This window comes from Hippoglossus hippoglossus, chromosome 17 (genome assembly GCF_009819705.1).
Source record: "Hippoglossus hippoglossus isolate fHipHip1 chromosome 17, fHipHip1.pri, whole genome shotgun sequence".
NCBI classification, from domain to species: domain Eukaryota; kingdom Metazoa; phylum Chordata; class Actinopteri; order Pleuronectiformes; family Pleuronectidae; genus Hippoglossus; species Hippoglossus hippoglossus.
The window spans coordinates 4,700,512-4,714,173 of record NC_047167.1 but is presented as its reverse complement, the minus strand read 5'-3'; the positions used below and the strand labels follow the sequence as shown (position 1 = coordinate 4,714,173).

Genomic DNA, 13,662 nt, shown 5'->3' with positions numbered 1-13,662 from the left:
CATCAGTACTATGATACAAAGCACACGGAAAGGGACATCTTCTTCAGCTTCTCCCCACCTGTCGCTCACTCTTTATTTCCATTTGCACACGTTCACGTTGTCTTCTCTCTCTGTCTCTCTCAGAGCGAGGCTCGGGGAGTCATCTGGACCTGACTGAGTTAATTGGCGTGCCGCTCCCTCCCTCGGTCTCTTTCACTCCTGGATATGAAGGGTTTCCCGCTTACATCTTTGGGCCCGAAGCCAACATCGGCCGGCTCACCAAGACCTTCGTGCCGGGGTCATTCTACAAGGACTTTGCCATCATCGTCACGGTAACGCTATTGAGATTTGAACTCTCTAACCTTTTAAACCTCATGCTGTGACTAAGGCTTCACCATGGCTTTGAATACAGTGGTCTGGAAACACAACAATGGTGCTTAGCTATTATCAGGTCGCAGGAATTTATTGTGATGTAAAACACCTAATGGTTAGCTAGACCCTCTCTGTGCTTCCACCTGGTGGAATTCTGATGATATAGCACAAAAATTCAGGTCCTAATTTTTCTCCTTGAAATTCATGAAAACAGTATTATTGGTTACAATGAATACAGAATGAGTGTTTGGTTTTAATAATTTGTAGAACTGCAATTTTCATATGATGCAAGCACTGCTCTGAAGCATTACGTTTTTCCTGATCTCTGCTGTCTTCTACCTCGTGCTTGCTGCAGGTGCGACCGACCAGTCAGAGAGGAGGCATGCTCTTTGCCATCACAGACGCCGGTCAGCAGGTGGTGGAGCTGGGTTTGGCCCTCACTCCGGTGCGTGGGGGCCTCCAGAGCATCTTATTGTACTACACTGAGAGAGAGCAGGTGTCCCACAGCCATAAAGCTGCGGCCTTCAGTGTCCCCGACATGACTGACCAGTGGACACGGTTCACGGTGAGCATCATCTGGAACAGTTAACGTAATATGACGAATTATAGTGTCACAGTTTATTGAACTGATACTGAACAATAATTAATTACAAAATGAGGCTGCAAGACCTTTAACCAAATGACAAAAGCAAAATCATATCTCTCATATCTCTTGACTTTCAGGAGGGTTTTGCACTGAGCTATTATTATATACTAAGCTGGTTCAGCAGTCCATAGATAGAGATCTATCAATACATCCCTGTTAGCTGGCCTTCAGTCAAGGCTGAAGACTCAGGGTGACAGGATATAATTTACCTGTAATACTCAGACTAGAATTTTTGTCTTTAAAGTATTTCCCATAACCCACTTTTACAGAATGGCTTTTACATCATTGTTTTGATAAACTGGGTGATACGTTTCTTTTATCTTTTATGTTACCATTACCGTTCAAATCAAATCAAAAACAACCTAATCATTTAAAAACAACCAGGGTTGACCAAAGTGCTGTACAATACCATCACACTAGAATAAGAGAAGATAAAAACAATATCAAAGAATAGTAAGAGCCACCTAATAATCTTAAAATGAGTCCACAAATCAAACTCTTTGGCATAATCGGCTAACAAGTCTAAAACAAATAAGTAAAAGACATAGTCAAGGGCAGTCAAAAGAGAGAACATGTGGGTCTTCAGTCCAGCCTTAAAAGACTTAGCAGAGTTAAACTGTTTGAGATCTTTGGGGCGGCTACAGTGAAAGCACAATCCCCCTTAACCCTTAGCCCTGAGCGAGGGACAGCCAGGAGCAGTTGGTCTGAGGATCTAAGAGATCTGGGGATGGAGAGGGAGCAGCGGAGCTCTGAGATGTACTGAGGAGCCAGGCAATGTAAAATTATTGTATTTCTTGTCTTTCATTGTGATTAATTTGCATAGTTTGTTTCTGCGATTGCCAAAATCTTTGATTGTATGTTTGCAAAAAAAAATGTTAAGCTGTAACTTGTTCTTCTAACCCTCACTTTATTCACCTTGTTTATTTAAACACTTTGGGAACATTAACTGATGTGTTAAAAATCTAAAATAATTGTTCATTCCACAAGACTTATGAGATAAGATGATTTTTTTTTTTTTAAATAGTGTAAATGTAGGGATAAAGCTTGGTCATCACACTCTTATCTTTTTAAACATTGTCTATAAAGCATGTAAAATGTGTTGTATTAATTGGCAGCTTTTTTAAATAAAATGTCAGCTGACCCCAACCTTCCTGTGAGGGAATGGATAAAAAGACAATTTCACTCTAGAAAAGATAATATCTTCCTAGTTGTTCAATTAACACAAACAAAGGCCTCCTGTCAACTGAAAACCCTGGAGTTGTAAGTAAATTTCTAAGTGATACAGGGAAAAAAAGGATATTTTTAAAGTGTGTATTTGTCCGTCAGGTGGTGGTGGAGCACGATGAGGTGCGTCTCTACATGGACTGTGGAGAGGCAGAGAGGGCGACTTTCCATCGCAGGCCGGAGAGACTCACGTTTTCTCACAACTCAGGCATCTTTGTCGCTAACGCAGGAAACACGGGGCTTGACAAGTTTGTGGTGAGTAAATAAACTGGGCCTGTGAACGCATGTCTGAATCCAGAGGAAGAAGACAAGGAGTTTTTCTGTTCTGAAAGAATATGTCTGGCTGCCGGTGTCTGGTCTGTGCTGCTGGCCTCAGGATTACATTTGTTAACGTGTGTGAGTAGGTGTGTGCATGTGTCATCTAGCCTCTGATTATCATGTAAAAGAGTTGAAATCATCCACCCCCAGTCTGTCTCCTCTGGAGAGTTATTCAGTCTGCAGAGAGACGATCATGCACTTTGGAAATATAACAATTAAAAAGTTCAGATGCAAATCTAATATTAAGAGCTGATTGTAAAGTAGTAGTAGTAGTGAGTAGTTCCGACAGGATATATATCGTGGGTCAAGGTTTACAAAACCTGAATTCCAAGCAAAGGCATGTTGTGATTTGCCTCGCCACAGGAAGACAAAGTTTTATCGGCCTCCTCACACAGATTGGAAGTAAACAGGAGGTGAAGGTTCGCCCTTGAAACATTTGTTTATGTGTAACCGGGCCCTCAAAATGGGGGAAAAGAAGTGATCTCACAACGACGTTGACAGTGGCATCATTGTAGTTGTCAGACAGGCTGGTTTCAGAATTTCTGAAGTCTTCTGGTATTTTCATATACTGCTGTCTCTGGGTTTTACTCAAACATCCAGTGAGCAGCAGTTCTGTTGACCGATGTGACTTGTTGATGAGAGAGTCTGGAGGATTGGGGCATTTCATGTCTTCTGATCTTTGCCAGACCACATGATGGCTGGACACTAACACACTAATGTGTACCATCTCTATAACACAATCTGGACCTCTCTGACCCCCCCCCCCCCCTCTATTCCACATCCTGTGCTGGCTGTGACATGAAGGGAGGAGAGGATGAAGTAGGAAGAGAGAAGGATGATATGTGGAAGGGAGGAGAGGATGGAGGAGTAAAGCAGTAGCAGATGCGGAAGTCGGAGATGTCAACAGGACTGACATGTGGTCAAGGCTCAGTTGTGGTCAGATCAAGGCCTTTGCAGCCAAGTCTGTCAAATGTGATAACGTAGCAGGTTTTCTGCAATATTCTGATGAAGGGAAAAACATATTTGTATGCATGTCATTGAAATAGATATGTGTGAAATGACATTAGAGCATATGAAAAAAGTGAACAACTAAAAACACCCTGCACACTCACACTCACTGCCAGCCCAACGCAAACAGTCCTCACAAAACAAGCTGCTGATCTTGTTGCCATGGTGACTGGATGTGGTCACTCCCACTTCATTCTTCTTTGTTTGGTGTCGCTTGACTTTCTGAGCGGGTTATCTGAAGCGTAGCCACTCAATATGTGCATGCTTAGCAGCAGTCATGTCCAGCCTGAAATATCTGGGTCACTCTGTGTGTGCGTGTGTGTGTGTGTGTGTGTGTGTGTGTGTGTGTGTGTGTGTGTGTGTGTGTGTGTGTGTGTGTGTGTGTGCGTGTGTGTGCGTGTGTGTGTGTTGTCTTGGGCCTCAAAGGAGAGCAGTCATGGTATGGGGCCCTTTTTCATCAGCGTGTGTTTGTATGTGAATGTTGACCACAGGAGTGAACCTCTTTCTCTGTGTTCTCATAGAAGCCATTTAAACCAGTAACATTACTACCGTGAAGTGAGTTTGAGTATTGTAAATGTTTAACATGTATCTCTAGAAATCTGGTCTCCATGGTGACGGTACTGCATTGTGTGTGGGGCTCCTCAGGGAGAGAAAGCAAAGTTTTGAAGATCATATTCCTTTTTTGTTTTACCTAAACTATCTCAGGTAATTACTAAACTCATATTGCATTTGTAATTTGTAAGAAATTAGACTGAAAGCTAATAACGTAAGTCAGTGTGTGAATGAATCACAATATTATTATAAATCCACCTACATTTTGATTTTGGTCTGTTATCATTAATGTCCCATTAACCCCAAACATATGCACATAAAAATCACCACTTTACTCAGATGAAAGGAAAAATCAAAATCAAATTCTCTTCATTGTCTGGACTTTAACTCAATTTAAGATCAATATGAGATTTAGACTATTTCTCCACTTCTTACATTCAGCTCCTGAGAAATCGCCTTCTTCTTGTCTCAGCCTGATCCTTATTTAAAATGCTCTCCCTTCACTGTTTATTTGTCTCAAACAATGAGATTCTTGAGATAACATCAAAAAAACTTGGTTGGCGCACACATACACAATATCAGAAATTTGTCTCAGGGATGAAATTCAAGTCTAAAGAAAACCAAGAGAAGCCAGTGAGCACAGCAGAAGGAACATTTGTCTTGGATGTATCTGGTCTCTTTCTCCTTATTTCTCCTATGAGGAGGGTTTAGGAGAAACAGATCAGAATTTAGTCCCCTTCAAATAAGAACACGATTTATTTATTTCAAGACAAAGAAAGGACAATTGCGAGCAGCAACATCTTCCTCACAACAAGAAGACATTTGGGCGACTGACTGTGGCAAAATGTGTTTATCAAAAAGTGAATCCCTAAATAACCCCAGGATGTCCTGATTGTCAGAGTTAGAAGATATATACAAATGTTGTGTCTGTGGAGTTTATGGTGGTAATTTGTGATCAGCTTCATGGTCCCAGTCAATTAATCTAAGCATATTGACTCATACTGTATGTCATGGTGTTTCCATTGACTGTGCTGATGAGCTCAGTTATAATGTCATTCATCCTCTCTCTCTGCAGGCACAGTGATAACTTATTTACTGTCAACAGCAAGATTCACATCCTAGGAGTCATTTGAAACCTTAAAGTCAGTTTCCTGAGTCAGTTTAAATTGGTTGTTAGTTTTAACACTGTCACTGTGTCTCTCCAGGGCTCCATTCAGCAGCTGGTGATAAAAGATGATCCGAGGGCGGCTGAGGAGCAGTGTGAAGATGATGATCCTTATGTGAGACACACGCACACAGGCACACACCAGTTGCACACAAACACACACGTACACACATACACAATATATGGAGGGAACACACTCTTAAATAACACTTTTAGAGCTAATTGCTGTATCAAAAGATCAGAAGAGAAAAAGAAAAAGTTACACCCCTAAAAAAACAAAACATCCTGGAAGAAAGGAAGGATCAAGGAGGTCATTATGTGTGTACACACACACACACACACACACACACACACACACACACACACACACACACACACACACACACACACACACACACACACACACACACACACACCCATACTGAGAGGGGATCATCTGCCAGTAACAGTTAAAGGAGTTGTTCATAAAATTGGGTAAATGCATCAAAAGCAGCCCCTAGTGGTCAGACTACTTGATGGAAAAATAAATGTTTATAGGTTTTTCCACTAAGTGCTAAGAGCAAAGAGGTCACAGTGGTTCTCCTGTGGCTTGAAGGAAAAACTAAGAAGCAATCATGAATTGTTTTTCATAGTAATGGACAAAATAGAAAATGTCCACATCCACATACCACTACTTCAAAACTACAGGGCTAGATGTCTCCAGCGTGAGATCCTCTGTAGATCCAGCATTTACACTTGACAGGTGGACTGTATTTTACCAGTGAATAAAGTCATTATTATAGAACTTTATACATGATGTATTCAAAGTAATTAACAATTAAATCAGGTTATTCTCTGTTTGGTTAAACTGGAGCACTATGTCATCTGTGACATCTTGTCGTGAGCCTGTTTTCTGAATCAAGCACTTTGATGTGATGTTTGACAAAGGCCTCGGGATTCGCCAGCGGAGATGATGCTCTGGATGACAGAGAGACAGAGGAGGAAATGACCAAGAACAAACAGGAGAGAGAACACGGCACGGCACAGGTAAGCTGGATTGATGGCATCACTTCATACACATATCTTTGTGCAGTGAATATATTCAGTCTGAAATATTGTATGTGTCCCTGGTAAGTTTGTTGAGGTCACAGCTGCACACCACGTTTATTAAAATGGCGTTATCTTGTGATGCTCTCAGTGTGTGTGTGTGTGTGTGTGTGTGTGTGTGTGTGTGTGTGTGTGTGTTAGCCTGTTGCATCTGCTGTTATGTGTTGCGCCCCGCATCTTATCATCAGAACCCTAAAACAGCTTTCCTTCTGTACGTGCATATGAGTTTGTATTTCTTCCCTGTTCCGGTGCCATGTTTCATCCTCCCACAAGGAGGAAGCCGGTCTGGCCCCAAACATCCCATAATCAACACTGACCTTGAAGCTTCAAACTAAACTGTCCTTCAAAAGCTGAATAACTGTTGCAAGCCATTAAAGTCACAGTGAAAGCTTTAGTTTTTCCACCAGAAAACAGTGATGACAATCTTATTGTTATTTGATAATATCCTGCAGGATAAAGTTCGGTAAATTAAGGCTTTTCATTTTTCTTTAAATGACCCTTAACTACTGGGTTTTATACATTTCTAACTATGCTTTATTTATTTTTGTTCTTACAGTTCATTTGTATGGACTGAGTAACCATATGTTGATTATTTTTCTTGCTTGTATTATCACTTTCCTGTTTTTACTTACATTATTTTAGTGGTGTGGCTCTGGATATTTAGATACTGGTCCAAATCTCTGTCAGTCCATTTGCTGGTTCATCACACATGAATGAATCTTTCAACATATCTATGACTTAGTACTTAAGTATTAATAATTAGAACCAAAACCAAAGACCAATCACAATAAGTCTGTTCAACCTCTGACTTTTCCTGTTGCCACAAACAGGATTGGTGCAGGATGCATCCCGACAGACTGTCATGCCATTTCAATATTTCATTATAACTTTTGAGATTGAATTTTGAATATAGATTTTCTGTGACCTACTGACCAACTGATCTTCTCCATCTCTCGTAGGGGGAGGACAGCTTTCCAGTCAGAGCTCCTCCCACTGAGGCTCCGGAGGTGGAGCTTGAAGAGTTTTCTGGTCACATGACACCAACAGAGAGCAATGAAGAAATGATAAGAGGTCAGAATCACATGCCTTGTTTATTTGCTTGTTAGTTTACTGAGACTTCTTCTTCAACATGTTCCTTTCTCTTTGTAAATGTGACCTCTCCAGAAGTAGCTAGAAACTATACATCTGTGCTTCAGGGTCGGCATCACAGCAAAGATCTGAAGTTAATATGTGAAGTCTGTTAAACAGAAATCTAAATATAAGAGAAGCCCACCTGTGAACTGGTGCATCTTAGCATTCCTTTGTTTCCGCTGCTGGGGTACCCTTAAGCAAGGCATGTAAGCTCCCAGCTACTTTAGTCTGGTTAAATAAAGATTAAGGAGCAGTTACTGTTATAAGTATATCCATAATCAATTGAGACAACTGAACACATTTGTTTGCAATAAGAGCAACAAGAGTATAAACCAAAATGCATTTGGATCAATAGCAGATATAGATGTTACAGTTGTAATGAAACCAACACTTGCTCATGCTCTGATTTAAGAACCAAATCTCAGTAACTTCACTGAGCAGCATTTACGAACTGTGACACTCATGTTTCTTTGTGAGAATCTGGAGATGTTTGTTAAATGTCAGACGACAGTTTGGCTGAAGTTACATCACAGGAACTGGTCAGTAAAACATGAGGATGTCTTTGTTAACAGAGCCACACCAGACAGAGGAGGCAGGGGAGAGATCAGGAGACGTAAGTGTCACTGTCAGTCAAAACATTACAACAGACATCAATATGTGTTATTACACTTTTAGAAATAATATGAGAGAATTATTTGAATTTCCAGGGTCATGTCAGGCCTGAGGTAAAAGGAGAGCGTGGAGATCCCGGACCACCTGGACCACCTGGTCCCCCAGGACCGACCCCTCGACCTGGGCAAGCTCAACCTGGATCAAGGGGGACCCAGGGGCCAGCAGGGACCCCCGGATCCACTGGACTGCCAGGGAGAGATGGACAGCAGGTGTGTGTGTGTTTCCAAACCTTTATTGAACTATTGAGATCATAAGCTCTATCCCTCCTGAATCCTACACTGTTCTTTTTGTGTCACCCACTTTTACCCTTCATTGCTTCACAGGGAAACAAGGGTGATACAGGAGACCCAGTAAGTTATTTAACTCTTTAGTTCTTCTTCAGTCTTCATCAGTATGTTTTTGTGTAACTGTTGATAAATAGACTACAATAACAAGATTGTATTTTCACCTCCAGGGTCAGAGAGGACCTCAGGGATTTCCAGGTTTGGATGGAGAAGCTGGACCAAGCGGAGACAAGGTGCGACTGAAGCCCCCATGTTGCAACTAAAAACCTAATCATGAATGTATCTTTGTGTAAAGTGCAGTTTACTTTTATGTTCAACACCAAATGCACTTGGCCTCCCGTCCTACAGGGAGACTCAGGAATCGGTTTACCAGGCCCTCCAGGCCTCCCTGGGCCACCTGGACCCCCAAGATCACGCAGTGTACCAGTAAGGAACACCGTTCGTCGTTCTACCACTTGTGTGTTGATATAATCCAGAATATTTATTGATGGAGTCAGAGTGAAGGACAAGATGGTTGAAGCGTAACTGAGCTCTCCATGTGTGTGTGTGTGTGTGTGTGTGTGTGTGTGTGTGTGTGTGTGTGTGTGTGTGTGTGTGTGTGTGTGTGTGTGTGTGTGTTTGTGTGTTTTAGTATGGAGCAGATGCTCTGGGTTCTGGCTTTGAAGACTTGGACAGTGACACTGAACTCATCAGGGTAAGATAAGAACAGATAATAACCAGTGAGGTGGATGACATAGTCTGATACTTGAATTTACACAGTTGAAAAAAATAATCATTCTCCCTCTCCCAGGGTGCTCCTGGTCCACCAGGGCCTCCAGGGCCTCCTGGTCCCTCTGGATCTAGCATGTTACCTGACACAGCTGAGGGCCTCCCCTCTGGTCACGATGGCCCCTCTGGTGTCCCCGGAAGAGACGGGGCCGCAGGCAAACCTGGAATACCAGTAAGTCACCGATACCAGAGGACATACAGTGTTAAACTTACAGTGTATTCTGTTTCAAATACAGGGGACGAAGTAAAACCTGCAGATCAGAACGTGTATTTTCATTGTAAATATGAGGCGTGTAACAGTCCTGGAGTGTTGCTTTATGATTTAGTTTTTTATATAGAGGCACACAGAGGCTGCTCTTGGAGCTACAAACACATTTCATTGAGTTTACAGCTTTAAAATCTGATGATGTTTCAAATAATGCTTCAAAAGACAGTCCACCCCGATGATGAGGATGAACAGACACGTGTCACATGTCTTCATTCTGCATTTGCTTTCAAAATCTCTGAAACGTGCATTAAATGATAAGACAAAAGGTTTTACTGACTGAGCTTTTATCCTTTACTGAACATTGTGACCACAAACTGATCTCACTGGAAAACACTCACTTCTCAAATGTAATAACATCACAAACACTGATGTCTTATCAAGCAGAGGAGGATTTACTGACACAGACTGAAGACATAGAAATACCAATGAGGAACAAATAAAAGCTTTTTGAGTTCCAGTTTGCCTGTAAAGGTTTCACCTCCGTAGAAAGTTGTGCTTTCTGTCTTACAATTACATTATGTGTGAAAACCTTTTCTTCCCCTTCATGTTATACTTGTGTCTGTCTATCTTTTGTCTTTGTAATTGTTATATATTGTGTGTTTTTATTCAAGCATATAGTTGTATATGCTTTTTATAAATCTTTTTTTGTTTTCCAGTTAAAATTCACCTTAAAGGGATAGTTCACTCATTATCTACTCCCCACTGGGCCGATGGAGGGGTGGGTGAAGTGTGTGAGTCCACAAAACACTTTTAGAGTCTCAGGGGTAAACAGAGTAGCAGCTGAATCCAATACAACTGAAGTTACTGGTGACTCCTTCTTCATACTCAAGAAAAAAAAGAAAAAAAAAGAACATAACATGCCTCCATACTGCTCGTGGTGTTTAAGCCCAAAACTCCACTACCGGAAGTAGTGATGCTAACACACACCCCGCGCATGCCCTTGGGCGAGAGCTTGATGTCGGGGCCGACACTTGGATGACACCACACGAGCAGTATGGAGGCATGTTGTGTTTTTTCTGTTATTTTTATTACGTTTGAAAAATGTATCTCCAGTAACTTCAATTGAATCGGATTTGGCTGCAACGCTGTTTACCCCTGAGACTCCAGAAGTGTTTTGTGGACTCAAACACTTCACCCAACCCTCCATCGGCATAGTGGTGAGTAGATAATAAGTTAATTTTTATTTTTCTGTGAACTATCCCTTTAAGTTGGATGGATGCTGGAAGTAGTAATGCTGAGGGGGCCGCAGCACCGTCTGCAATACAAAAAAACTAAACAGACCAATTAAATTAAAACTTTCATTTCATTTTGCACATAACTTTTATAGAGTAACATAACAGCGGGCCTTATATTTTGAAATTAAATATTTTTTGAATAATATTTAATTTCATTATAGATTTTATTTTCTGTGTAATCCAATCACAAATGTGAAATGTGACAAGTCAGGTTTGCTGTGTGTTGTACTAAAATGTTCTAAAACTGGTATAACATATGAATAATAATATATACAAAAATTGGCCAGTCAAATTAGTTTGTTTGACTTTCTCTCAGTATCACAACCTGACTGACTTCCAGTGTTCCTGTTAGTTTGTCTTTTCTTACAACACACTTGATAAGTGTTTGTGTGTTTCATGGTCTTTTAATCTCTCTCCACCTCTGTTCCCACATGTCACTCCTTAATATCCTCACCAATCTTTATCCTGCCCACATCTCGTCCCTGTTCTTCATCTCCGACTCCCCTCCCACCACCTCGTCCTCCTCTCCGCTCTCGTTTCAGATGATAGAGGATTGGTTTAGTGGTTCTGGGCCCGATGAGTCAGGTTTGAGCTCAGAGTGGTCCTCGGACCTCGGCTCAGACCTCGGCTCCGGTTTCAGTTCTGGGTTCAGCTCTGAATCCGGTTTGGCCTCTGGGTCTGGGCTTGTCTTCGGGTCTGCTTGGGGTTCAGGCGAGGTATACGGTCGTGGGTTTGCTTGTAAACCAGCGAACACTAAAAGGCAGAAATACAGTCAAGAGACAGTGCATTGAGGCAAAGGGAAAAAATAAACAATCACAATGCTTTATATCATTTGATTGAGACCACATGCCCCAATGCTCTGCCCAACGACTGTAGATTATCTTCCACCATGTTGTCCTAACCACTGAATGGCAGCTGAAATTGTATTTACCCAGGTGACTGAAGTGTGTGTGTGTGTGTGTGTGTGTGTGTGTGTGTGTGTGTGTGTGTGTGTGTGTGTGTTAGTTTTGGGTTCATTCACTTCCAGTTCACATGTTGTCATCACCAAATGAAACATTTCAGCATGAAGTTTCACTTTACATGACAAAGTGACTGAACAGTGAGGAAGTGACCTGAGACTTTCTGAATTCATAACCTCAGCATCAGCTGCCTTATGCTCTTTTTCTCCAACATGGTGAAGAAACAATTCTGCCTTTTGTTCTGGTCTGTCTTGTTTTCTCTTTTTGCATATTGTTGTATGTTGGCTGCTCTCTACCAAGGTGCACTGATGTGCTGAGATATTATTTTCAACCACGGTCATAACAATCCTACAACAGCTCCTTATTGTGTGTTTTAGTTTTATGAAGTGGTGAGAATACTTTTATTATTTACAAGAAAATGTTGGACAAAACCAAAGAGTGGCCTCAGAGGGAAACCCATAAACCCGATTATTCACAGCAGAGCATGAATATGCAGATGCCCTGAGAGACAATACATTTTAACTTTATTTATTTCATCTTCTTTTAAATAATTTTTTTAATGATGTAAAAACCATATAATCGCACATTGTCAATGTAGAGCCTACACATTAGACACATTACAAGATGACATTTGCAGACAATAAAATAAATGGGGCATGACAGTTAAAAAAAATGTTAAATTACTAATAAAATAAAATTATGTAAAAATATATAAAAGAAAATGAAAACATTTACATTACCTTTTTGTTGTAATACTCATTTTGGCCACATGAGGCTGCCATTCACCACTCACTAAGTCTGAACAGGTCTTGAAGCAGTCATGTTTTCTCAAAGGGGATTTGTAATTTCCTTTAGAAAATTATGTGATAGAAAATTCTGCAAATTCATTTCATATCTTTGTTCTGGCTAGAATTGTGTTTTAAATTGTTCTTTTCACGCATTAAAAAAATTATCCAAACATAAAAATAAAAATAAAAACTCAGGGCTTCTGCATAAATGTGCCCAGCAAATGTTGAAGGGGCAGTAGAGATTTGGAGTCACCAAGATGATTGAGATGCATCCTAAAGATTCTCACACACACACAGACTTATTTAAATGATCTGTGCATAAAATTCATCAGTGTCCCTTAGAACTGAGAGTGATACCATAGAAATCTGAGGCCCCTGGTACACGGAAGAAACAGAAACATTGCTGTACTTTGGTCTGCTACTGCTTGGTTAAAGGAATACACTGATCTTTTCACCTTTCATTTTAAGTGATGAGACAATATCATCCTTCCCTCTTCCATTCCTGACGACATTGCTTCACGCTGCATTTCAGCTGAATCAAAATAAGCTCAGTATGGTGTTCATTACAAAATAAATGTTAATTAAATGGCAGAAAAAAAGTAATGAGATAATTTAAATGCAGCCAATGCCAGTTTGATTTCTGTCAGTTGGTAAAATTGAAATTTTATATATGATACAACACTTAAGTCTTAACATTGTTGGAGTGTGAGCATGTTGTATTGTGGTGTGTTGAGGAGATGCAGAATAGTGTTGGAATGGATGATCTCATCACTTAAGGAAGCTCACTGTATTCTTTTACATTGACATGCTGTCATCTTTGAGCTCAGTGATGGCCAATGAACAGCTCACTATTAAATCGTGCTATTTCTGTACTATCCTATTGTCTGTGAAGTGTCACTGATTTATTTACTTTGTGTGTCCAGGGTCCAGCAGGAAAGGATGGGGTTCCAGGTCTACAAGGAGCTGGGGGAGAGAAGGTATGTTCATCCAGATAGATGGGGTTCTGGCCCGGGAGCTTGCTGAGCTCCAGCCCATCGTCTTGGTTTACATCTTTGCTAAAAGTCATGAAATTCTCCAGAAATAATCTGGATCTAATCTAATTTGTTCTTCCTTCTTCACATCATCAGGGTGACCAAGGGTTAACTGGGCTACCTGGGCCAAAGGTAATGTACTAACTCAAAGTAAATGAAAACACCATGTGTATATT

General features: G+C 40.9%; 1 protein-coding gene across 7 annotated transcripts in view; it reads left to right on the top strand.

Moving 5' to 3' along the window:
- The window catches only part of col15a1b (collagen, type XV, alpha 1b), a 54,170-nt gene that overhangs the window by 22,538 nt on the left and 17,970 nt on the right, over positions 1-13,662 (top strand). For 5 of the 7 annotated variants that reach the window (XM_034613621.1, XM_034613618.1, XM_034613619.1 and 2 more), the window contains 16 exons: positions 124-311; positions 707-916; positions 2,324-2,476; positions 5,305-5,379; positions 6,192-6,290; positions 7,310-7,421; positions 8,054-8,094; positions 8,189-8,362; positions 8,477-8,503; positions 8,608-8,670; positions 8,786-8,863; positions 9,069-9,131; positions 9,228-9,377; positions 11,251-11,424; positions 13,379-13,432; positions 13,583-13,618. In XM_034613621.1, coding sequence (XP_034469512.1) covers positions 124-311; positions 707-916; positions 2,324-2,476; positions 5,305-5,379; positions 6,192-6,290; positions 7,310-7,421; positions 8,054-8,094; positions 8,189-8,362; positions 8,477-8,503; positions 8,608-8,670; positions 8,786-8,863; positions 9,069-9,131; positions 9,228-9,377; positions 11,251-11,424; positions 13,379-13,432; positions 13,583-13,618 — 1,697 coding nt within the window. The remainder of the gene's footprint in view (positions 1-123; positions 312-706; positions 917-2,323; positions 2,477-5,304; positions 5,380-6,191; positions 6,291-7,309; positions 7,422-8,053; positions 8,095-8,188; positions 8,363-8,476; positions 8,504-8,607; positions 8,671-8,785; positions 8,864-9,068; positions 9,132-9,227; positions 9,378-11,250; positions 11,425-13,378; positions 13,433-13,582; positions 13,619-13,662) is intronic. The other 2 variants (XM_034613622.1, XM_034613620.1) reach the window with 1 other exon arrangement.